We start from the raw sequence: 25630 nt of genomic DNA, 5'->3' as shown, positions 1-25630 counted from the left end.
ATATGAAATGCTGGCCAGCGTCGCCGTGGATTTAACCAATGAAAAATAAAAAATATATTTTTCCAAAAAAAAAAAAAGATAATCAACGAAGGCGATTATCTGTTCTTGGAAATAACCATATCCAGCAGCATATTGAAGGTAGATGTGAATGTGCTTATGACGCACAATTCAGCTACAAATTGTATATAGCGTGTACCCAGATCAGAATCCAATTGTAGGTCAACGAATAATTGAATGCGTTTGATTGGTAATGCATTTTATTTATTTTTTCATTTCTGGTGATTATTTTTGCATACAATACAACGGAATCAAGATCAAGTAAAACTTAACGACAAACATTAACGTAACATAGTTCGGTTAGACGGGGGATAGACAGATATAACTCGTTGATATGTATTTATGTAGCGACAGTTTCAGTTAACAGTTTTTAAAGTTTAAACAATATAAAGATAGCAACAATGAACACAGCAACTAGTTCGATATACGCACATACACATATATATGTTCTATAGTATCTAGTTTTGTTTCTCTAACAGTTTTCCATATATATCATTTCTTCATGTAAATAACATACGTATATATTTTATAGAATATTTTTTGACTGATAGCGATCCGATAATCACTATCAAAACACACGTGTCACTAACATTTCAAACAGACAAACATATATATATTTAGTTATTTTCTATATAGTAGATATATAATTTCCTTTTTCCTTCTTTCTCTTCACACCCTTGCTGGGGCGCATGTAAATTTATTGATATGTATTGTTACGTCTCAAGTCTATACGCGTACAATGATTTCTCTCTAGAATTTTCCTCTATTTCTCAGATATGTATTGTATATATATATTCCTCCAAAAAGCCTTTAGTTACGGGCATAGTATACCATTTCTGCTCTCTAAACACGCACATGAATATATGTTTCTCTTGCGAGTAATTATAATTGTTTTTAAACGAACAACAAGCAACGAAATTGTAGTAACAAGCATGGAGATAATACAGCTACTTTCTTTCTTTTTTTAGTTCTCTTTTTAGTACATATTTTAGAGCACAACGCGAAACGTAACGAAAGTATTGCATACTTGTGGGCGGCATGGCCAAACTGCTTAGGGGAAAGGTTGTCAAACAAAGGTTCTAAGCTCGGCTAATTTAATTTTTTGTCAATTGTCCATTAATTGATATTTGTTTGTTACGATTATATTGCATATATACGCTTAGTATAATTAACACACTCAGATAACAGCGCATAAAATTGCTCTAAGACATTTAATTGACTAGAATGGCATCTGCGGGCCATCTACGCGGAGTACTTTTGGTTAGGTGAGGGGACAACATGATAGCAATGATTGACTTTAGTTTTTGTTCGTTTTTTCGTTTTTCTTTTCGAACCCAACAACGCTCGTTGGGTGGCTTCGCTTTGGTGGTGCTTTTGGTCACAAATGAAACGCCAGAAGGTCGCGGACTCAGTCGCGGACGCCAGTTAACCACAGATTTTACATGTTTAGTTTCGTTTGCTAGTTTTTGCTAAGGTACATTTACTGATATGTATATATATATTGTTGTATATATTTTATATTCCCTTTAATTCTGCAACAGATCCCGCATTATGTCCAGCGAGTCCTGCAGCGACTTGGCATAGCGAGAGGCGCTCGTGTCCTCGCACGAGTAGAACGCAGACACACAGAAGACTATCTGCTCGGGCTGCGGATTGTAGGAGCAGCCATAGCCACGAGGTGTCACTGGACCATAGCCCATAAAGCTGTCCGTGCTGCAGGCAACCTGTAGACGGATCGGGCGGCATTTTAGTCACAGAACGGAGAGACGGGTACTGGAACAAGCCACACGACTAGCTGGATACGTACTTGTGCAGCGGGTGAGTGCTCTGGTGCTAGACTGTGCTGTGATTGTGGTGCAAAAATAGATCAAGTGGTGCAAACAGTGGTGCAGAGCGAGTGAAAGGTGCGGGTGTGGTTAGGTGGCTGCCTGAAATTTACTACCTGACTGGTGGAGAGCAAGAAACACTGCGAAATCTTGTAGGACTCATCGGTGAAGAGCTCGGCCATTTCGCCAGTGACCTCCACACTAGCCTCACGCAGTCCCAGCAGCGGTATGTCAATGCCACTGCCCAGAATATTCTTCACCATCACCTCGGTTTGACGGGCCACAGCGCAGCGGAAGAGCTCACGCAGATGGTCCTTCTGTAGATAGATTTATACAGATAAGATAGAGGTTCCCTTGGTTGGGCTTGGTCAGGCTTGTATACGCACACTGTAAATGCTAAATGTGACCTTGCGCGCCTCTTCCTCATCCTCGCGATCGCTCTCCAGCGTCACATTGGCGCCCTCACCCTGGCACATGGCTTTGGCCCATTCCAAAGCCTCCGTACTAGCCGCTCGAATGCAGTCCACGCGGCCCTAGAAGACACACACAAGTATAAGTTTAATTACATAGAAAGGAGTCCACACTCACGTGCAAAAATCTCCTCGTGGATGCACTCTCGTAGGTGGCCACCAGACGTCCATAGAGCTTGAAGTGCGCCAACTGCAGTGCCAGCTGAATGTACACATCCGGACTGACCTGACACGACTTGATGAATGTCTTGCCATAGCCACGATAGCGATAGACATAAAAGTCCAGATCATCGATGGCCTTGTCCACGCTCTTGGCAGCCTGGCCGAAACGCAGCTGCAGCTGTGGGCCACTCACGTGCCACTCGAGACGCTCGGGCGGCGGCAGATGATGCTGCGGCAGGCCATTGTCCTCGTCCGGATGGTCGACAATGTTCTTGTAGATCTTCTCCAGCAGCTGCACCACGGCAATGCCCTCGGATGTGGAGTGCTCGTAGCACAGGCCCCAAGTGCCATCGGTGCAGATGATGAGCTGTGGGGGCAGGGGCAGAGCCAAATGTTAGCCCCATTCGAAGGTCCAACATCCTGCTGGACTCACCTGCATGGTCTTGTCGAACCAACGATTGCCTGAATTGTACTCACTGCCACCGCCGTGGATCATTTCGTGTGCCATGTTCGTCTCATCGCGATCTCCGGCCCTGTGCATGCTGGGCGTGGCGCCGCTGAAGCCGCGAGCATTGAAGTTCCCGCCCAGTGGCTCGTCCAGACAGAGCACTACCTGCGCCGTCTCTATGAGCTCCAGATTGCGCTGATTGCGCTCATCCGACTGCAGAGCCTCGCGATCCCGAGCCCAACGTGTCCGCGGCTCGGCAGTCAGCAGGCCAACTGGCAATGGCTTGGCCGGCAGACAGGGAGCATCGCTTAGGACGTAGAGGATTTGGGAGGCAATCTCGCTCTCGGATAGCTTGCCGCGATCGGAGGCCTGCAGCACCACGCAGTACATTTGATTGCGGCAAATGACAACCACGTGGCGATCCTCGTCGTTGGTTCGCTCACGCGACGGCAGGTACTGGGAGTCGCGCTCAACGCCGGGCCGGCGACAGGAGCCCAACAAACGATAGTACTGAGCCATGCACAGCGGCTGGTTCTTCTCACGCGAGGCGGCACGCTCCAGTGGCAGCTCCCCGCTGTCCAGCATCTCCTTGTGCGCGAGAATCCCAGCGAGCAGTCGCGCCGCAAAGTGGGCCACATCGTGGACGGTCTTGAAGCGTCGGGGGGGGAACACCATGCCAGGATTCGAGTTGATTGGCAAGGGAATGCGCACATTCATGTACATGTCATTGAGCCAGTAGTAGTAGGCCTGGGAAGGTCACAAATGGTTGAGGTGTAACATGGAAACGATATTATTGTAGCCATTTCCGCTCCATGTTCGACACAAATTCAATTAGGGCCCCGAAATTTGGGCTTGCCCCCGATGCTGTGGCATGCTTTTATCAGCGAGAATCGCATCTTATCTCAGACATTGCGTGCAGAGATCGACAGATACTCAACGATAGCATCGAAGCACTATAAATAATGGCAACTGATGCGAACAGAAATCAGTACCAGTACCAGTACCAGTACCAGAGCTCCCAACAGCATTCACGGATACCCCAAACCCAGCAGCCCTAATATGAAAGGTAGGACACGCTCGCAACTCTTTGTAAAAATATTCCTAAAACCCTTCCCTTTCCTTGCAGTATTTGCCCTTACTCTGCTCTGCCTGGCAGCCGTTGCCCAGGCTCATGTCAGCTACAAGCTGCAGTGCGCCCGCGGGGAGATTGGCATCCGCTGGCCCAGCTACCACAGCAACTCTGAGTACTATGTGTGCCAGGGTGTCTACGGCAGCCAGCTGACCATCCACTGCCCGCCCGGCGAGGTCTTCACCTTTGTGCTGCAGCAGTGCGCCGCTCCCTCCCACTACATTCCAGCGCCACCAATCGATGTCCTGCCCACGGCTGCACCCATCACCATGACCGTCGTGGACGATGCACCGCCAGTGATGGGCCCCAGTGTGTCCACCTCTGCACACAACCAGTACGAGCAGAACCACAACAACGAGCACCACGCCGAGCACTTTGAGCACCACGAACACCACGAACATCACGAGCACGAGCACCAGCCCGAGGAGCAGGTTATTGTTCACCCAATTCCCCCGACCCCAGCACCCGAGCCACCAGTTGTGGACTCTGCCCTCAAGCCCGCACTTGCTCCCATGCCCCAGAAGGGCAGCGGCATGAAGAAGCCAGTCGTGCCAGTGCCTGCCAAGAAGCCCGTTGCTGCGGCCAAGAAGCCAGTGGCACCCTCCAAGGCCGCCAAGAAGCCCACGCCACCCAGCAAGGCCCAGAAGAAGACACAAACTGCCTAAGAGCAAGCCCAATCTCCATCGTTACAGCAAGCGGAAATTCCATTCACAACTCAGAAAATAGCAAATAACAATAAAACAATTAACTAAATATCCAACTGCAAAACGGCCAAAAAAGGGAAATTTTCTATGAGCAAAGGAAGAGGGGCAAAGGGGGGCATCGGAGGTATCGCTAACTGTCAGCAATGTGCCCTGCCTTATCGTTGGAAAGAGAGTTGAGTTGACATTTTAATTGATTACGATTTCTTGTTATTTTCGGAATGATACTCTGACATTTGTTTCCGATAATGTAAAATGGGAACAAGCAACCAACAAAAAAGAGAAGAAAGAATAGCTGCTGAAGCGCCACAGCTAGAAACTGAAGCTGAAGCTCTCTAATTGGGTTACCAAACACCAAGGAAACTGTCATTTAAATGACAAAGCACACATCCGTTGAGAGCAGCACAAAGTGATTCCCAGTTTTGGTTAGAAATGATTCTGCGTTATCTGCGTGCCAAAGATAAAGAATGCCGAGAAATTCAATTCGGCAGAAATGCCATGAAGTCATTGCCAGTCAGCACTGCTCACACTCCACAGCTAGTATTCCTCACTCATAGATGATCTTCCGCAGTCATGCTAATTGTTGCTGGTAGTTTCCGCCATTTGTTATCTTTGGTTCTTGGGGCGGTTGAAGATTACCCAAACTTGCAGAGAGTGAGAGCGAGAGGCACTCGCCTCTTTTAAGGCGCATTTCAGTTCAATTATTTTGTAGCGTTTGGCATTTTGTGATTTTAATTTCGCACCCAGCAATGCCCCACCAATGCCTGACAAGACATGAATTAATCTAGCAGCGGGCTGATTACAAATGTCTAACATGTTCGCGCAGGTGGCATAAAAAGGCTTTGCCAACGCCACGAAATGCATCAGTGATCAGTGAGCCGAGTTAAGAGCGAGTCAGTCGAAGCGAACCCCAAAATCAGCAGCAGCAAATATGAGAACCGGTAAGTGTCTGGCTACAAGGATACAGAATGCCCAAGAGATTCTATAAACTATTCCATCCATCCATCCCCAAAGTGATCTTCGTGCTGGCCGCCATTGTGGCCGTCAATGCCCAGAGTTCGTGTGTCCGCACGCCCGTGTACACGGAGAAGATCGATCCGATCAACTGCCCCAAGGCAGGGATTAAGCTGCCCAACTATGAGAATGCCCAGACCTACTATCAGTGCGCCAAAGTGGGCGGCACTGGCACGCTGACAACCTGCCCCAACTCGGGCTACTTCAGCTACGTGCTGCAGAACTGTGCCTCCTGCGACTCGTACATACCCTCCACCACTTGCTCTGCTCTGCCCTTCAAGGCCACCTGCGTGCCCATTGGTGCCACCACACCGGCCGTCACCACACCGGCACCATCGACCACGGGCAGCGCAACCACCGCAGATGCTGGCAAAACCACGGCTGGAGTCACCACAGCGGCACCCACCACCACCGTAGCTATGCCAGGGCCACCCACCGATTCTGGCATCAGCACGAACGCTCCCGGGGATACACCTTCGGGCACCACCATCTTCATTCCCCAGCCACCCTCCCCAGGAGAGAGCAATGTGCCCACTCCGGTGACGCCTGTGCCCACCGCCCCGAACCTAGATCCCACTCCCCCCACCGCACCCGAGGCATCTGTCCCGAATTAAACGCAACGTTAAGCACTTCCGCACAGTTAAAGATATTCCCATGAATAAAGTGTTCGCCAGAACAATGATCCAATATCCACCACCACCCTCCCATCAAGGCTTACCCAGTTATCCTCCACCTCGCGCTTGTCCAGCAGATACTGATGCAGTCGCTCGCCCAGTGCCTGCGGTGCCGTGAACTGCCTGATCAGCTCCTTGGTGCGCTCCAGCTGCGCCGGCGTCGTTATGGGCTCCAAAGCCCGCACATAGTCGGCCATCGTTTCCTCCAGTGGTGGGACGGGTATCTTGGGTAGAGTCTGCCAAAGGATAAGGTAAATGTAAAAGGGTTTCGTCAGTGGGCAAAGTTAAGGGTTCGAGCTGCAAATTTCATTTCGTTTTGTGTCAGCTCAAGCTGGGGTTTTCCCTTATTTTTCTCCGCATTTTCCTCATTTGTATGCATGACATTATCGAGCTCCAAATGGAAAGTTTTCATCTCGCAGCGCCAGCGGCAACACAGAGACTTTATCCCCCAGGGAACTAAATTGCAAATCACACAACAAAAAAAAGAAGGGAAAGAAATGGCATGGCATTGGCACGAATCTGACAGCCACGGGCATTGAGTCCTTGAAATTTCTTTCTATTCCGTTTTCCCGGTTTGCCGGCCACCCTCTGAAGATCTTAATTGAGAGTTCTGCACTTGAAATTCCCCAGTCGCCTGGGGGGCTGCTGGCTGCATTCCAATCGATTTTCATGAATCTGTTGGAGCTCAGTCGGGTTTGGGTTCGGGATTCTGCTGCCTAAATGCTGAAACTTACAGCCGTGGGTTTGTTCTACTGGCTGGTGTCGCAAAACACAATTTGCCACTTAACAAAAAACAGTCGAAACGCTGAAAAAAGTGTCAGCATGCTGTTGACTTTACCGAGCTCAGTTTTCAATGGCAGCCAGCGACAAAGGAACATCCTGTACCCCCTCTCTCTATCTCAATCTCTATTTTTTGGGGGTTGCTACGGGGCTGCTGTGCTTTTTGTCAGGTGAGCGAGAGTGTGAGGCTTCGGGCTGGCAGGTTTGTTTGCCCAAGCTGAGAGGGCTGGCTGGCAGGTTGGTTGCCAGGCCGCCGGCTTGCCTTCTCCCCCCTTCGAACTGGCGACGTACACAAAAGCGCTTGTTATTTGCATTTGTAATTATAACAAACAGGATTAGTCTGTGTGTCTGTCTGTCTGTCTGTCTATTTGTGTGTGTATTCGAGTTTGGGCTTTGAATAATTCAAGTAGCTTTTGGGCAAATATTTGAACCAGCAGTTCCAGCAAACAGAAAAGAGAAATACGGAAATTTGTTTAATCAATTTTACTCACGTCAGGGAATCCAAATTCGTCTACGGACTCCGCCGTTGAGAGCCATTTCTTGGGAATCGACAATATCGAGTCTTTCCATCCTGAAAGTAACAAAAGAAAAAGAAAAACCAACAAACGACACAAGTCGTTGATCGTTGATTAAGCGCTTGTTGAACAACACAATTTAATTGTTGAGTAATTTCATTTGTTGGAGAGGGTTGAGCCGTTGAGCGTTGCTTGTCACACAGTCACAGTCTGCAATCGTTAACACCAGGCCAGAGCAGACCGATACCGATACCAACAAGCTAGTTAATCACTGTCACAAATCTCAAGTGGGTCTACGCAGCCGTTTAGCTGGTTATATCCCAAAAAACAAGGCCCATACCTAATGCTATCGGCTATGTGGAATGACAGCAAGACGTATGGCCTATGCGTCACCAAGGCATGAGATTGCAGCTGAGAAATTCCACAAAACAGTGGAACCCTTCCATGATTTGGTTTCGCTTTATCTCAAGTTCGTTTTACTCTATCCCCTAACCTTGTTTCCCCACCCACAGCCACACATGTGAGCTTCAGACAAATTCGTGCCAGTTTGCCATTTATTGTCTTGGCCAGGCATCCGCTCACAAAATGCAATAAAATTGTGCACAGGAAACTGAAAACTCTTGAGCTTAAACCCTCGTCCATTTCCTTTTAGACGTCCGTCTTGATTTTCCCCCCAATAAAACTTTCGACTGTCATTGATGTAACTCAACTGTATAAGCACTTCCGGCTGCCCATTCCCGTTCCGAACCCCAAGCAAATTTCCGGCTTTAGTTCGCATGGCCATGGCCCACGAGTGAGGCTGCGAGTGTTGTCACTGCCACTGGTAGTTATTGAGAATTTTCAACATACAATCAGCAATCACAACTGAAAATTAGATACCTAGTGGATGCTTTATTTTGTCTTTAAATTGGATCAACGGAAAGGCCTCCCTTCATTCACATTTAGCACACAAAATTTCCAAAAATTGTCAACGTTTTCTTCTACCCATTTCTAATGTGTGTCTTGTCTCTCTACTCTTACAGGGGTTCTAAAAATCGAATCAAAAATGTTCGTCACTTGAGTGGGAAGCGCAAGAGAGTAAGTTTATCGAGCACTTGACCGCTTTGAAGCACTTCCGCTCTGAGTGGTGGAGTCCTAACGTGGCCTGCACCCACCTTCTGAGCACAATCATAATGTTATTAATAAAAGTTATGCTATGACAATATCGGGATGAAAGGAAAACGAGTGGAGGTTAGCGGTGGCACGCGTCGCCCTTCCCACACACAACGATGTCGAATTTAATGCAATTTATTATCCTTTTTTCATTATCTTGCTGGTAAAGATTCCCCAACCCGGTACAGCCAACTAGCTGGCGGAGGTAATCACACAATGGAGTCACGTGGCAGCAATTTGAGCGTCCGTCCATCCGTACGTCTCCATTGTTGTCATTGCTGGTGGAACTCCAACAGCAACCACAAAACCAGCCCGTAACCAGCTCGAGCTCTAGCCCTAGCCCCTCTCCTGCCCATCTGCAAATTGTAATAAATTGTATTAGGAAGCGGCGCAGAGGAATTCAAATTAAGTAATTAAAGCTCTGGTTTGGGTGCCATCTTTGGGGTTGCTCAGCCTTTGGGATCTGGCTAATATTTTTGCCTCTTAATGGAGCAAATATCAATTACTCAAAAAGTGCCGCTAAAGTTGTAGCTTTGATGCGTAAAGATAAATTTTAATTATAAAGTTTACGGGCATTTCGGACTTAATAAATATGAATAGGAATTTTCACTTGCTGCTGCTGCATTTTCCATTGGGATTTCGTGACCAGCCAGCGGGGCGTGTCACCTTCAATTAGATGCATTGGCGAAGACACTTTTCCAATTGATTGATCGATTGATTGATGGCCGGGATTTCTGATTAGAGCGACAGACAGACAGGCTAATCAAATATTCATGCACCATTACAATGGCAGCTGGAGCAACGCTCCCCTTTTCTGTCAGCTTCAATTTGTTCGATTCTGTCAGTTTTTGTGCCAAATCATGATTCGATTTGGACCGGGCCATAACTTTTGTAGAGATGGGGATAAAGCTATGCCCCGGACAATTCACACATTACAAAGCGTTTGGAGCTTATGTCCAACACGTCTTTCCTCTTTAAATGCCGCACCAATAAAACGCGTCAGTAAACCGAGCGGCTCATTATTAAGCTGCAAAAATCACGCTCGAAATCATAGCATTCCGACCCGCCCATGCCCACTCCTCCTCCTCTATGACAGGCAACTGCTGCCGCCTGTCAGACAATGCGATAAAAATGTAATCCCAATGAAAAATAATGTTTCTGCTGGCATGATTCCAATTTAGCAACAGTCAACCCCAAGACCCGTAGCTCATTAGAACGTAGCCGGCAATGGCAGCTGCTAACCGAAGCAAATGAAGGAGAAGAATTTAAAAAGGCAAAACAAATCCGTACCCAAACGAGGCTGGGGAGTCGCGACACGTTGCGACTACATAAAACACCAGCGGTACAAGCTGTGACCCCCAGACCGCAGTATGGGTGCTGGTACCAGGCGGGATGCTGGGGTTCCTGCCTGCTCGCAGAGGGTCATAACATTGTCGAAGCCCAGGCCATGAATGGATGAGAGAATGAATGAATGAATGAGTTTTTCCGCCTTTGTTCGGTTCGGTTTGGCTGCTCGTAAAGGGCTTTATACGCTTGTAAGGGTGGGCCCCTGTCGCTCCCTTCGCACGCACATCACAATTGAGCCGTAAATCCTTTACGGTCTTAGCGGCTGGCTGTACTTCCCGTACTTCATTGCTCTTTTGTGGCCTGTTCCTGGCTCTGGCTCTGGCTCTGGGTCTGGGGCCTGTCTTCGCTTGGCTTTATTTTGTTCGTCGGCAAATGCCTGGCATACTTTTGTGCGCCAAACTCAAATTAACTGCCGCATTGAGGCATTGGAGATTCTTTGTAATTGTTCGAATTGACACAAGCGGAAAGCACAAATTGCCAGCGTATTGTGGCTGAAACAATTGTGGGCAGAAATGGGAGCAGAACTGCCACTGGCACTCATTGACTTGCTGCCCTGTTTGCGGCTTAGCTTACCAGTCTTCAGGCAACTTTAACCAAAAGATACACACACACACACACACACACTTATAGTAGGAGGAGAGCTGATTCACCTCTCTGTCTGTGGTTGTGCTCGCCCTGAAGCCAAATCCTCCCCAGCAAAAAGGCAGAAACTTTTTCAGCCTTCACGTGCTTGCTGTTCGTGACGCAGCCCAAAGTTGCTAATGGAAATTGCAAACATAAAATCATTTTCCACACGAATCTCTGGCCCCAGGGCACGCACACAGGTCCACACAGTCCACCCCCCGAGATCTGCAAAGTAAACCCAACCCAGAAAACAGGGCGGAGAAGCATGCAAAAGTTTTCGCTCCATCTTCCACCTTGGCTTGAATTGATGGCTCGATTTTGATCCAACTTGAAAGGTAACTCCACCCCGAACTGGACATGTTCAGCTTCCTTCCTTGCATTAGCTAATTAATTGCATTAATTGTTAATAGAAAGACACTTTTCTTTTTCCATGGTTAACAATTATATTTCAATAGTACATGTTTGTTTTTGTGTGTGTTTTGTTGGTGTGTGTTTGTTGGTGTCTGTGTGTTTTTGTGTGTCGCTCTGTAATTATTCAATATCTTTCCTTTATAGCTCTTTGCCAGTGCTTATACGTTCGGTTATACGAGTAGTTGCTGTTGGTTCAATTCACGAATTCATAACATTTGTTTTCTTTGGCCAGAGGCACTCCCCATTGAAGCTGGAAATTCTCAGTGGATGCATTTCAAATACGGTCACAGACCAATGCCGAATGTGTGAGTGGTTTTCTGTATTCTGTATTTGTGTTTGGTTAGAAATATCCTTGAAATCGTCCAGCAAAAGTGCCACACAGTTAAGTCAGACTTTCGCTCACTTAAGACTCGAATTTCAGGGATATTTGTGGGTCGGCAGTCCGATCCAGTTCCTGCTTCTAGATGCCATCATCCTGTATACATTTGATTATTGAGGGTATATTTGGGGCGTATTCTTTTGAAAATATTGTATGCTCTAGCTATTTATTCGATCATTGATTCGCTTTCGTTTTGATATGCATAGCATTTAGTTTTTCTTTTGGGGCATATATCTGATACAAACATAATTAAGTATAGAATAGATAGATGGATAGACTTGGAAATTGAACAGCAACGTTACAGAACTGGGCTTTTGGATACATTGTTGTTAGAGTTGTTAGAGTAAGATTTCTTGTTTCCGCTTGCTTACTTTTATTTTTTGGTATGTTTATAATAATATTTATTTTTTAATATATATAACAGAAACGCCTATAACATTAGCCGAAACAAAACTGCACAAGTCGCACAAGTATACGATTATATTACTCATTATTTATGTACTTGAAACACTTTGACTCTTGACCAAAAATTACATTCGAAACTAACGACATGTCTTATATACAAATACGAAACTGAACTGTGGGTCAAACTCATTCCATTCCATCTAGGGGTTACATTTCAATTTTCTAAAACTTTCACACAACACATAGAAACTGTCGAGAGAGAGAGAGGCATTTGACATACTTTTACGAAAAAATATAAATTATTTTTCTGTGCTACGAACGAATAGAAACTGCCCAAAGAATACATTTACGTACCTATATCGTTTGGTATTTGTTTTTTTTGGTTTTTACTTTAGATATTTAAGTTTTAGTTACTCATTAATTATGTATAGCGCACAGTGTTGTGTGATTTATATATAATTCATATAATTTATATGTAATGCCATTGAACATTTAACACTTGTAATACGCAGAGTATAACCATTCAATTCAATTCAATTAACTTCTATCGCTTGTTATATTCATTCATATGTAATCTCATATAGTCTATTTTATTATACATATTTTGTAAATTTATACTCGTATTTATAGTTATATTTATAATTATATTTATATGCTTGATGCACTCCTCACGCTCTTACTCTTTCTGTAAGTTATTACACATTTTCCGGCACTCCCTCAACCAGGATTACACCTGGGTTGACTACACTATGATGTGATGATGGTTATTATTAGCCTTTTAGAAATATTTGTAAACCCAAGTTGGAAGATTCTTCATATACATTATGCCCTCTGCTTCCTCTGCCTGGCATCCATCTATTTTATAGCCAGCCATTGATGCATTGAAAGTTCAGATCGAATTTTATAGAATATTCGAATAGATCGAAAGAAAGATTGAAAGAGAATTGAAAAAAGATATGGCCATGGGCTCTGCTCTGATGATGCTTTAGTTCATTTTTTTTTAGGCATCTGTCAGAAATATTGCTTTTGGGTTGTACATTTTTGTTTATGTTAAATATTTGTATGGTTACTCGCATTTAAAATTCTATTGTTAGTTAGCTACTTAAACAAACACTCTATTGATAATATGGTACATAATTCTATATTCTTTATTGACTATTTTAATTACTGGGTTTTCTATTCATCATATATATGTATATGTATATATAAATATGTTAATTTGCTTTAACGTCTCTCTCTATTCATCACCGCTTCCTTCCTTTGTCCTTCCTTTTAATTGATACTTTTGATGGGAGATTTTTTCATGAGTTTAATTCATTTTATAGTTAAGAGTATTTCTACAGCTTCTCTGTAAATATGTATGTAGAACTGTGTATACATATATATTTCGAATTGTGTGTGTGTTTTTATTTGCTCTGTAAAATCAATTGAAATTATGTAAATATTTTGAGAGAATTTCGTAACAAAAACGCAATTTATTCAATTTACTTTAAACCATTTGTTTCTTTTGTTGACAAATACAAATAAATCTGATCAGTAAATTTGGAAAATGTAAGATCTTCAAAATAGAATTGAGTTTTTTTTTTGTATAATAATAAAATATATTTAACAGTTCCTATTTCTTGTTAAAACATAAAAAAAAAAACAAAGAAAGGCTGTACTATTTATAAACTTCATGAGAAGAATGGGGATATGATAGATACATCCAATGATAAAACGATTTCCAAATTCAGTTTAGATCTTCTCTTCATTCCCACTAATTCTTGAACATAATTCGTACATAATTCTTTCATTAAAATCAGTGCATTTCACATGTATAAGAGTACTCTTTGTTGTCTATATGCTATATCTATGTTTGTATGTAGGCAAGCTGATTTAACCAATTGCTCTTGTAATTCATAAGATACAAATTTGTATATTTGCTGGCCATTTCCACTGATATGTGCACCGATATATGTAGAAAGTCTGAGATATACATACGTAAGTTGTAACTGCTGACTAGAACACATCTGAGAAATGTACATTGAAATCCATATACGTATGCATAAGTTGTATATAAAAGATCAGTTTGCTTATCGATATATGTATATATCGCTCTGTATGAGTAGATCCTAAGATTCCGCTAAAAAGGTGTATAATATAGGGCACAGTAAACTGCCTTCAAAAAAGTGGTGCCATCGAAATGAATCAAATATTTTTGATATATTTATCTTTAGGTTTAGTTTTAGTTTTTTAGTTTTTTTGCTTTTTGTTTTAACTTTATCTTATAGACAAGGTACACACATTTATGCTATGCTATAGATGAGCTGCTATGGCAGCAGTGCCAGAGTTTACCTCTGAACCGCCTTCGCTCATAGAGTCAACAAGCAAATAATAATTGATTGGTAGGTAACTATGAAACTTTGAATAATTTCAAATTGATTTCTTCGGTTTCTTTCGGGCTTATATGTACAGTCTACGTACGACCTAAAAGTAGGGTTTTGTTTTGTATGTTATCGATATGATAAGATATATTTTATATGTATATATATAAGTGTTTATGTATAGACTAGTAGCAATAAGTAATATCACTTTTGGTAATTTTAACAGGCGAGCCATTGAGACTCTGATATGTATCGTTACCTTGGTTGTGTCTTATGTTGTGAAACACTAAACTCAAATTCAAGTTGAAAAATTGGAAAATAATATGGTTTGTCTGGTCACGAAGCCACTCTCGGGCCCCAAGTCCGCCACAATGACAACCGAAAGAGTTCCTTTTTTGTTCAGCGGCGGGGGGTTGAAGGATTTCGATTTGTGCATTTCTTTGATATGTCTGCGATATGGATGCCATTGCCTGTAGGACGGCGGCACTTGGGTGAGAGTGGTCCGGGTCCAGCTAAGCCGCTTACAACAACTATTTTGTATACAATATATATATATATATTTATATGTGTATGTGTGTGTATATAATATCTGATATGGGGAGTATCTGCGCTCTCCCATCCTTTAACCTAACTATGACTGATTCTTTGGTTTCTCTAGCTTCTCACTGACTGATAGACACGAAAACGGCTGCTTGAGTACTGAGTATAGGGCATAGGCGTCCCAAGATCTGGGCTCGCTCTATATAGCTGCTATTACATACATGTAACATGTAACATGTATCTACATGCATGTAGATGTAGTTTTCTTTTGTCGTTCAACTTTCGTGTATAATACAAAACATTGGTGCGGTGCATTGGCATTAACTAGCTGCTGTATTAACTATCTGCATGTTATGCTCGTTATAGTGTACGTACCACTTGCCTATATATTATGTCTGTATGTTTTGTCTGTGTGTCTGTGTGTATTCAACAAATAAAACGATAAACGAATAACTAACAAACTGTGCAAAACACACTGCCAAAAACAGAGTTAGAGTTGTACAAAAGAACACTCGAAGTTAGAGCTAGACAACAGTTTAAAATCCTTGTCTAAAGGGATTCGCTGGTGCGCCTGGACCTCTGCTTTGAGGCTGCTGTTGCTGCTGCTGTTGCTGCTGGAAGGGATTGGCCACACGTGGCTGTCCCTGTTGGGCATAGCTGCCGCCCTGCTCCTGATAGCCCGGCTGATAGCCCTGATCCTGCTGATAGCCACCTGCCTGCTGGTATCCCTGCTGGTTGTGCTGCTGCTGCTGCTGCTGCTGCTGGTACTCGTAACCCTGATCGTCCAGATTGGTCTCCTGCTCCTGCTGATACTGCTGCCCGTACTCCAGGTGATTCTTCACCTCACCCTCGACTTGCTTTTGGTCGTGCATGACGTACGTCTGGTACTCCTTGTTGGGCGGATCCTGCATGAGGATGTTGGCCTCATTCTCGAACGGCTTGAAGTCGTAGATGTTGCGCAGCTTGCGCAGCACGGGCACATAGGCCAGGTTCGAGAAGGCAATCATAAAGTTGAGGGCAGTAAAGCCAATGGCCTCCACCACGCCGCCGGCAATGATTGGCCCCACGGCGTAGGCAATCGAGTATGAGATGTCCGCGATCGCATAAATGCTGCCATACACGGACACATAGCGAACGTCCACCAGGTAGCCCAGCGTGGGCAGCAGGGCAGTGTCGATGAGCGCGATGCCAAAGCAGATGACACAGATGGGCAGCATGAGCATCTTGTAGCCGGTACAAAAAGGTATAATGAAGCAGGAGAAGCCCTCGAGTGCCAGTCCGCCCGCGGCCATCAGCCACTGATGCTGCGGATACTTGCGGGCCATCTTCACGGTGATTATGACGCCCAGCACATGCGGGAAAAACGCGGGCAACCACACCATGCCAATCTTCCAGTTCTCCGTGGTCATGTTGTCCTCCATCCACAGCGAGATGGTGGGCTCCAGGAAGGCCAGCGCCACATTCGACATGGTCAGGGCTCCGGCACACACAGCGATGTAGGGATCCATGAGCAGACGCCAGATGGGTATGACCTGATCCTGCACCTCCTTGCTCTGCCGAATCTGCTCCTTCAGCGGCTTCATCACCAGCAGCAGCATCAGTCCATCGAGTGCGCAGACAAAGGCAAGAATCAGGAACGGAACTTCCTTGCCCGCAAACTGGTAGAGTGCACCGCCAAATGGTGGCGCCACCAGGCAACCAAAGCTAATGAATGCCAGAGCAATGCCCAGCGCCTGCGATCTCTCGTTCTCTTCGGTGAAGCGATCTGCAATCATGGCCAGACCCGCTGTGTCCGCAAAGGCCGAGCCGGCACCCTGCAGCGAGCGGGCGAAGAACAGAACGCTGTAGCTGCTGCCACAGGCGAAGACGGCCGTCGAGAAGAACATGATCGTGAGGCCAATCATCATGGGCAGATCGTAGCCGATCTTGTCGATGAGTCCGCCCGAGAACGGGTTCACCATCAGCTGCACAATGGCCTTCGAGGCGAACAGTATGCCCGTGGCCGAGTCCTGGCCATGGTGATCGTGATGCACGGGTATGACCATGCCAGTCACATTATCCCGCAACGGTGGTGGCGTGGGGCCCTCGTCAAAGCTGCCAATCTCACGCAGATAGTCGGGTATAATAGGCACAATCACCATGTACAGCATGTTGTCCAGCAGCAGCGCAATGGAGACGATGACCAGAATGAGGCGACGCTGGTTCACCGGCTCCTGGATCTTCTCCCACACGATCTCCTTCACCTCGCGCAGCTCCAGATTGATGACAGGTATTTGGAATGAGGCCATTTTGGTAGCTCTTACCTAAACTTTGAGGTGGTGTATGAAGAGTTGTTCTATGCTTCTCCTTCCTGTTTGCTCGTTTGCTTTCTTTTGTACTCAAAGTTACCTTCTCTCTGCTCTTCTTGGCTCCTTATTGGTGCAGCTGGTGGCCTGTCAAATTCATGGTCACAGCCGGAAATTGCTTAGCACTGGCTACAAATATGGCTGGCTTCCGTTTCCTCTTCGCTAATTGCCACTACCTTTTGCCTTTGTCTTTGCTGTTGCTTTTGCTTTTGCTGTTGCTTTTAGGTGGTTTATAGTTGTTGCTGTTGCTGTTGCTGTGTTTTACATGTTTTCGTGTGGTTGTTGTAGTTGTAGTTGTACGAGTTGTGGGCATGCCAGTGAACAACCTTTAACGACACAGAAACAAGATTTCGTTAGTCTTTTCTTTTGTTTGTTTGTTTGTTCATTAATTAATGGCTCCCATCCTCCCGCTAAGTTAGTACTTTCTTTATTTGTTGTTTCTTTTTTAGTAATTTTTCGATTGCTTTTATGATTGAAATGTTGTTTCTGTGTTGCAAAAGGCTGCCTGCTGGTGAACAGAAATTGTATTGTATTAGGATTAGTTCGTGGCATGAAGCGCGAGCACAGCATTCGGATTTCGATTCTTTCATTTCTTCAATTACATAAGATTAGTTTTTCTTTTCGAGTGACACACATTTCAATCATAAAACAAATACCGAACAAAAAGTAAGTACATTCCTACAATTAAGTCATTGAATATGCCCGCTGCCTGAATGATTATCAAGCAATTATTTTAATTGGATTTTGCGGCTAAATTCGCTTCAAATGTGGCCATTCATTCAAATGGGTTTTCCATGGAGTCTGTTCCCCACAGCCCAAGTGGAGTGTATTCGAGTGGAGGACCCTTGTGGCCACGTGGTTGTACTCACTCAAGCCGAAGCCGAAGCCGAAGCCGACGCCGAAGCCTACGCTCTGCTGTAATTATAATTATTGCTTTTGCCACACAACAAAAAAAAAGGTCGTCCGACCACTCGAGCCGCACGCAAGGAGCACCCGGGAGCAGGAAGCAGAGCTTGAACTGCAGCAAAGAAGAACACAAGAACCCACACACAGGATACAGCTCCCACTTTTTCCAGGAAAATTGCGGATTGGATACACGCCTTTAAAAAGATTCCGGCTTTAGTCTGAAGTTCGTTTCTGTGTTCTCTCTGCCTATCAATGCTGATCCAATTTCAACATTTATCTACCTTGTATCGCTCGCTGCGGAGTAGCCACCCCCAAATACGGAAAAACATTAACATGCGACGTGTGCAGGGTATAAATATGACCTACCCCCCACTCGAAACACCTTCTCCTGCTCCTACCGCTGGCAGAGCCGCCCCCGCAACGGGCACGAGACGTAACAAAAACATTTCGTTTTATCATTAAATTTTCATGACCACGCTCGTGGATGTGTGTGCCTCATCAGCCTTGGGTACTGCCTTGATCGAGGGCGGGTATAGACACACACATATACAGAAATATACACCATACACCCCACATGGTAGATGGATACTAACAGCCCCCGTGATGTCCGTGAGTCAATTATGTTGTGTGGCTGTCTGCGAGACTTTAATTTTTGAGCTTCCCCTAACTACCATAATGGGAATGGGCTGGACCGGGCCGGGCCGGGCCAGGTGGGTGGCCGTACTTGACCCTGTGGGTGGGTGGGGGCACGAGCTTTTTATCTAAATCAGAGGGTTGTTCGTCAACGCTCGTCTGCAGCAGCAGCGAGCCTCGAGTCAAGTGCAGAAACGTGTGCCTACATGTTGATTGTAGCAACACCATTCAGTGAAAATATATTCACAAGGAAATATAATCACACACGCAGCATAATTATACGTGTATATTCACGCTTTTATAATTTTATTGATTTTTCCGCACCGTCTGGCAAGGGGCCACGCGGACAGCTGACGAATTTCCCAGGCCCCCATGCATAAACATTGAGTTTTTGGGCTCTCCGTTGATGTTGCCTGTGTGGGGGGCACTATTTGGTTTCCTTTTCATGTTGTGCAGGGAGCAACTTCCGACTGGCTCAATTAGTCGTCGGAGCGTTCATATTTTATGCAGCTTCCACCGCAGTAAATTAGGGGGAAGAAGACTTTAGTTTTTGCTTTGTGCCGCATTATTAATGTACCGCCTGGGGCACGACCTGCTTCGGACTACAGGTGCTCCCACCAGAGACGTCTGACTGTCTCCACATGAAATATTCAGGCAGCTTTAAGATGAGAGACGAACCCATCACTGACGCTGTCTGAATGGAAATTCAATCTACTTCTTGCCAGACAAAGACAAAGTGCACTTTCGCTAGCTTCAAAATGGGATTTTGTGCCAGCAATTGAAGTGAAATTCTCCGCATTCAGAGGCTTACAGTTTCACCCACTTCATCTCGAAGACGATCCTCGACTTTTGCCGCTTTCTGTTCGCTGTTGCCGTTGCCATGGGAACATTCGCAGCCTGCTGCTGTCGGTCTCCACGGGAAGACACCAACAAACGTTCGGGTTGTTTGCTTTTCCAACGCAAAAAAAAAGGGGGAATGAAATTACATTCAATTTTTTCTGCTGCTTCGCTGCGGGGGCGTGCATAGCTGGCTGGATGGGTGTGCCGTCTGTCTGACGAGGTAATCAGCGTAAAATAAAATTTCATTTTCCTGAAGGGTAACCCATAAAAAATGCGATACAATATAGCAAACATTCTGAGCCTGTCGAGGTTGTTTGCATTCACAATGAGATGGCACGAAAAATGGCAGAAATTTTTGGAAGCCTTTTCCAGGGCAACAGATATTATGTTTTATGTATAACACCCAACTCCACCTCTCTTCCCGTTCGTATATCATTAAAATTAAAAATCTAGAGAAATGTTCGCTGAGCATTTTGGAGGGGGTGTGGAGGTGGAGTGTTCCTGCTTAAATAAACAGCAAATAAAATATATCATAATATTTATGGTAAGCCGCATTTCACACGCGCTGCCTGCCACTTGACAAACGGCAGCGGAAAATCCTCACAAGTGTTCGACCTACACACAAGCCCAAACCCAGTCCACCTACAGAAAGCAGAAGCCCCCAACCACGTCTTGTAAAACTCCCCGCAAGTGTTGTAAGCTGCTTTGTTCAAGTGGCGGCCTTGCGAAGGGTTGATGCGGCAAAGTTCTGGCTCTGGGCCTGAGGAGGGTGTCATACAAGACTTTACCAGACCATTCTCTGTTCGATTGTCTGCGCAAAAGCTCCATCTGCTCTTTGCTTTGTGTGGATAATTCGCTAAGGCGTGTGCGCACCCTTTCCCAATTGTATCTAATGAACTGTGGCCAGCTAATGAGGCGCCACCTCACCTTGTGCCACTCTGGATCGATTTACTTGCCAGCCTTAACCCCCTTTGTCGACTGTCTTGGTGGCATTTCTGTTTCAAGTTTAATTGTCTTGTCTTGTATCGATTTGCTTAGCTTGAACGGGGTTAACTAAGCCAGCGGCTAGCGCATTTTCTAATTGCAAACGAAAAAGCAAAAAACCATTTTAAGGTCCACAAAATCCACTCGGGTAGTGAGGCAATGTGTTCGCAACCCTCTTCACGGGTTGCTTGCTGCTTTTATTGTTGCTCTGGCCGATGCTGATGTGCTTTTATCAACTCCCAGTGGACCAGCAGCCACTTAGCCCGAGGATCCATTTCAAAACTTTCTCTTGAAAACAACAGAAAAGGCGGCACTGAGGCGCCATTTTGGGTTGCTTTGATGGCCTCTGCTGGGTTCTGGCTGCCTATAAATCAAAACATTAACTGGGCGGTTCCGGGAGGTGCTCTACGCACAATGGGAGTTGTCTATAATAATGGGAGTGACTCTCAAAATGTGCTTTTCCCTCCTGCGAGTGCGTGTCTAATGTGCGTGTCTTTCTCGCACACATGTGCACTTTTCCCGCGACCACCATGCACCCTCCTCACAATCCATTCTGGACGTGGTGGTGGTCAGCTTCCAGCCTCGGATTACAAATTGATTTGCACATAAATTACTTTGGACTCCAGGTCTAGGCATTTATGGCTCTTTGTGTGTACCAAGAAAATAAATAAATTACCTTTATGTGCGACCAAGACGTTTTCCCATCTTCTCAGTTCATTTTCCTCAGCAACTACAAGTTTTTGGCCATGTCTATATATAGTTTTTGATTAATAGTAGCGTCTGTGCCTCTATCAAATTGCTAATTTCGAGCAGCGTATCTAGTATCTAGCATACAGAAAATGTAACCATTTGTAGCCGTGCAAATGCGGAGCAATCAACAACACCATCAGCGCCCGGTTTACGACTTTTGATGTCGCTACTCCTGCTGCTGTTCTGTGTCCTACCCTGACCGGCAGTCCCCCCTTGTCTGCTGCTGATGGCTCAATGTTCGCAACCCTCGAGAGGCAAGCCTGGTCCGGGGTCTCAGTCCCTGGTCCCGGGCACACTTTTATCAGACAGCATCAAGACAAATGCGTTACTTGTTTCTCGTTTAGCTTATTACGAGCTACCTTCCTGCCAGCCTTTGTTTCTGGGCGCTTCCATCCCCTCAGGCAGTGGCTGGGTCTCTGCAGCAGGAGCTGGAGCTGGGGCTATATCTGGATCTGGATCTGGATCGGAGGCTGTGGCTGTGGCTGCCAGTGGTTGTTGCGCCCCCTTTGTTTTGACATGAAACCGCTATGAACACATCAGCGCTACAAACGCGTCTACAAGGCAAACAATCTAATGACAACGGCGCTTTTCTCTCTTGTTTGTATTCGTGTCTCGTGCCCTCCGCTATGTTTGTGTGTGAAATTTATATTTATTGCCTTCATTATGCAGCAGCCGCCGCCGCAGTACCAGAGAAAATTTCTTTGCTGCGGCAGGTGGCTGTGGCATGATGGTGTCTACACATTGATGAACCCAAAACTAGACCCAGCCAAGACGAGTCTTGTAACGATTTAATGGCACAGCCGACACAAATTTGATTAGTTTGGGCAAATCGAATAAAGAAAACTTTGCTTGCAGTTCTACTGCCTAATTGTTTGCCAATTGCTGGCCGCAAGAATGTTTTTACAGACAGCATCGACAGGCAGCAGAGATCATTAAGTCGTTTGTCTATTCATGGGTTATGGCAGGTAACAGGAGGAGCGGGCTCAGAGTCTATCGGAAAAGGCGGTTTGTCAGTGATAAGGTTTTGGCAAATGAATTTATGCCAGGCTTTAATTAAGGTAATGTTTTCTGACGTCTTCCATGATACTTAAAATATTTTGCAGAATTATTAACGAATTTTATAAAGCTTCAGAAGTGAGATAAAATAAATCTTCTTCGACTTTGAGTTGTGACTTAATTACTTCGTTAAGTTTTTCATTTAACAGCGTGATAAGTTTAGATCTTTTCAAAATAAATACCACAAATATATCACATACGCCCCAAAGATTGCATCAACGTTTGGAAAGGCTTAAAATATTATCCAGAAAAAATATTTATTGAGTTATTATTGAGAAAAGTCATCTGCCTCCCTGTTCCTGTTCCTTGCTTAAACTAAGAACCCGATAAATTACTAATTATAAACTCTGCCTAAAACTATAATTAAAATGTGCTTAGCTAGCTCCCTTCCCAGTTAATTCCTCTCAACTTTCTTGCTGTCTTTGACGCTCCCCTTTGACATGACTGGCACCTGGGTTGGCCGTTTTGCCCTCGTTCGTTCGTTACATAAGCAGAGAAGGCGCTTTGGCCAGCACACGAGGTAGGCAGCCCAACGGTGAATGTTCCATTCCAGTTCGTTCCGTTTGCGTTTCCCGTTTCGTTTGCCCATTCAGTGAAAAGTGAACCTACGCGAGTCTCATTTTTGGGGACATAAATAAAATGTGTCTACCCTGTGAAATGTGGCAAGTGTCGAGGAACACACACACACACACACACACACTCAGACACAGAAATGTACACCTTATACAGCAGTATATACAAGTGTAATCTATGTATAGCAAAGGACAGCAGTGCTGGAGGGGTGGAGGAGTAGACTTTGGACGAGGACAAAACACTTTTGCACACAGAGAGAGAACTATTCTGGTGTAGTGTTTTGCGGACGAGAGATGTTGTTTAATTTTAATTATATGCAGTTTTCGAGGCGTCACGTTATGTAAGCACTCGAAATAGATGAGCAAAATTTTGCTCTGCTGGGAGTGGCGGAGCTCTGGGGCTTACCTGTGTCGCTCGGTGTGATATTGCTGAGGCGATGGGTGAGGAAACCGCGCAAATTGGATACAACCCGCTGCGGCGAGTTCGGCCCACTGCCAATGGAGAAGCTACGCAATTTGGAGAACAGGGCGGCAGACTCCGCGCCACTGCCCGCGGCGCTGCTGTTGCCCTCGTTGGACGCCACGTTCGCTCCTTTCGCACTGGGATCCTTTTCAAACTTTTACAAACGCGCGCGCTATTCTTTCTGCCAAGGTATTTCGGGGACTCTTCTTGGGCCAACACGCGCTGTTATGTAAGTGAGGAAACGTAGGAAACGCGCGCCAATCCACACACCGAACACACTGACACTCTACCCGTTTCACCGTTACCACACCGTGCGGCAGGGGCGGAGGAGACACACAAAAAGAAGCAAAATTCTCTCTCTCTGGCAGCACCACCAAAGGACAACGACAGACAACGACTACGAGGCAGCAACGTGCGTTGTATCGTCCGGGCAGGAGCAAAGGTAACTTCTGTCTGGCACTGGCTTTGGCTCTGCCGCTGCTGCTGCTGCTTCCACAGTGCTGCCTCAGCTCTGCTCGGCTCTCTGCGTGCTGCATACACCGTTATTTTGTCGGTATTCAGCCTGGAATGTTTGAGGCGTCGCTGCCCGAAGACCTGTTTGTGCCCGTTTGCCCCTGGTGAGCTTTCCACGGCGCAGGATACGACGCATGCGCCTCCAAGGGGCAGTCAACCAATTGGCTGGCTTTGGCGGAGCTCCGCACGGACGTGCAGACAGGCGGACAAGTACGCCTGTTCCCATGCACATTACTCTCGCCCAGTTGAGCACATTTGAATAAATTTCTATTCGCGCAAAGCGAGGAAAATCAATTTCTCTCAAACATTCGTACCTGTCTGTCCACTCTCCTTAGCTCTCTGTGTCGTCTCTTCTCTGCTTTTGGGTTTTCTCAGTTCCTTTCTCAGTTCTTTGCTGTTCCGTTCCGTTTTCTTTAGCTTGGCTCTTGGTTCCCTATGCGTGTTGTTCGCTTCCGTTTTTCGTAGCATACATTTTGGGGCTTATGTAAGGCAGGTATGGGGTGGGAGAGCCTCTGGATAGATGACTGGCACTTCAGTTGCTGGATTTTCCTCTTGGCAACACAAGAAAACAAACACGCAGACAATGTAATTATTTTACAGCAGGACAATCCAGCGATTTCTTTGTTAATTCCAGCAGTTGCCCAAAACAATAAACACTCATTTCTGGCTCACTCACCACAGATACATGTGTACTTATGTACCCACAAATGTGTCTCTCAAGTGCCCACAACAATGGGCTCGTAATCGCACTTCTGATTAATATCTGGAGAACACTGCAATGCAGAGGTGTCCGCCATCCCTGTCCACCCTCTAGACCTAAGGTCCATGCTGCCTTTTGTTGTATTTTTTTGGCAAACACCAGCAGCAAATGTCTCACAATTTGCCAATTTTATTGTCATTTATCATCTGACAGGCACTTTCTGCAATTTATCAAGACTTAACTTGTGCTCAACTCCAGCTCAAAGGCCACGCATTTATGCAGCGACTTTTGTGTTCCCATTCGCCACAAGATTGTGTATTCGCTACACAGATTTATTATTCATTGGCAGATGACAAAAATTACAAAGTTCTGTCCTCTTTTTCACGCACCTTTTGTCTTCACACTCTCTGCTCTTATTTTTGTCTACATTTCTCGCTGTTGATGTTGTCGCCAACTCTTTTTCATTTCTCTCGTTTGCTTCGTGTTTCATTTTTTATGCGCAAAACTTTTTGTGAAAGTTTGTTGGTAATTTATTCAACGCTTGGCAAGCTTTGACTTGGTTTCTGTGGGTGATTAGGGCGATTCAGTGGAGCAGGATTCTGCTTAAAGTTTAACCCAAGAAGACATTTATTTGAATTTAATAAACCCACTGAAAGAGAAAGCCTAAGAAAGATATGCGAGAAGATATATTTATGAATATAAATATCAGGGCTAAGAGCTCTCCTTCTCCATTGCTTAATTCAGTTTTAAGGCTTAAATTGTCTTCAACTTTCATTTCAAATTCAGCAACCCCAAACACCTGGATTACAGTCAGTGCACTCAATGTCCATTGCTTCACTTTGAGTGACACCTAAATCCCATTGCAAATGAG

The 25630-nt window shown here is 45.3% G+C and overlaps 4 protein-coding genes across 5 annotated transcripts; 2 read left to right on the top strand and 2 right to left on the bottom strand.

Annotated features, from left to right (window-relative positions):
* Positions 1 to 254: 254 nt before the first annotated feature.
* Positions 255 to 24291, bottom strand: LOC117583146 (choline O-acetyltransferase). Its single transcript, XM_034271335.1, has 9 exons — positions 24085 to 24291; positions 23490 to 23700; positions 7753 to 7832; positions 6526 to 6717; positions 2949 to 3710; positions 2472 to 2882; positions 2270 to 2416; positions 2000 to 2200; positions 255 to 1781 (listed from the first exon to the last, which is right to left on the bottom strand). Exons 1-9 carry the CDS (start codon positions 24289 to 24291, stop codon positions 1584 to 1586), a joined length of 2409 nt encoding a protein of 802 aa, XP_034127226.1. The 3' UTR covers positions 255 to 1583.
* Positions 3900 to 4860, top strand: LOC117582853 (peritrophin-55). The gene is made up of 2 exons (XM_034270921.1): positions 3900 to 4029; positions 4090 to 4860. Exons 1-2 carry the CDS (start codon positions 3936 to 3938, stop codon positions 4755 to 4757), a joined length of 762 nt encoding a protein of 253 aa, XP_034126812.1. The 5' UTR covers positions 3900 to 3935; the 3' UTR covers positions 4758 to 4860.
* Positions 5639 to 6496, top strand: LOC117582854 (peritrophin-55). Its single transcript, XM_034270922.1, has 2 exons — positions 5639 to 5734; positions 5808 to 6496. The coding sequence occupies exons 1-2, from the start codon at positions 5725 to 5727 to the stop codon at positions 6419 to 6421; spliced, it is 624 nt and encodes a 207-aa protein (XP_034126813.1). The 5' UTR covers positions 5639 to 5724; the 3' UTR covers positions 6422 to 6496.
* On the bottom strand, positions 13930 to 23625 carry LOC117582850 (vesicular acetylcholine transporter). Of its 2 annotated transcripts, none has more exons than XM_034270918.1 (2): positions 23490 to 23625; positions 13930 to 17668 (listed from the first exon to the last, which is right to left on the bottom strand). In XM_034270918.1, the coding sequence occupies exon 2, from the start codon at positions 17283 to 17285 to the stop codon at positions 15534 to 15536; it is 1752 nt and encodes a 583-aa protein (XP_034126809.1). In that variant the 5' UTR covers positions 17286 to 17668; positions 23490 to 23625; the 3' UTR covers positions 13930 to 15533. The 2 variants fall into 2 exon arrangements, with proteins under 2 accessions (XP_034126809.1, XP_034126810.1); XM_034270919.1 differs by lacking the exon at positions 23490 to 23625 and having other exon boundaries at positions 13930 to 17332; positions 17386 to 17395.
* Positions 24292 to 25630: the final 1339 nt, after the last annotated feature.

Source organism: Drosophila guanche, unplaced genomic scaffold (genome assembly GCF_900245975.1).
Source record: "Drosophila guanche unplaced genomic scaffold, DGUA_6, whole genome shotgun sequence".
Classification (NCBI taxonomy): domain Eukaryota; kingdom Metazoa; phylum Arthropoda; class Insecta; order Diptera; family Drosophilidae; genus Drosophila; species Drosophila guanche.
Note: the sequence above shows the minus strand (reverse complement) of the source record. Positions and strands in the feature narration are given on the sequence as shown.

Coding starts and splice junctions, on each gene's coding strand:
- LOC117582853 (XM_034270921.1), top strand. CDS start 3,936: ATGCGAACAGAAATCAGTACCAGTACCAGTACCAGTACCAGAGCTCCC. Junction 4,030..4,089: donor CAGCAGCCCTAATATGAAAG/GTAGGACACGCT, acceptor CTTTCCTTGCAG/TATTTGCCCTTACTCTGCTC.
- LOC117582850 (XM_034270918.1), bottom strand. CDS start 17,285: ATGGCCTCATTCCAAATACCTGTCATCAATCTGGAGCTGCGCGAGGTG.
- LOC117583146 (XM_034271335.1), bottom strand. CDS start 24,291: ATGTGCATGGGAACAGGCGTACTTGTCCGCCTGTCTGCACGTCCGTGC. Junction 6,718..7,752: donor ACGAATTTGGATTCCCTGAC/GTGAGTAAAATT, acceptor ATCCTTTGGCAG/ACTCTACCCAAGATACCCGT. Junction 2,201..2,269: donor TCACATTTAGCATTTACAGT/GTGCGTATACAA, acceptor ATCTATCTACAG/AAGGACCATCTGCGTGAGCT.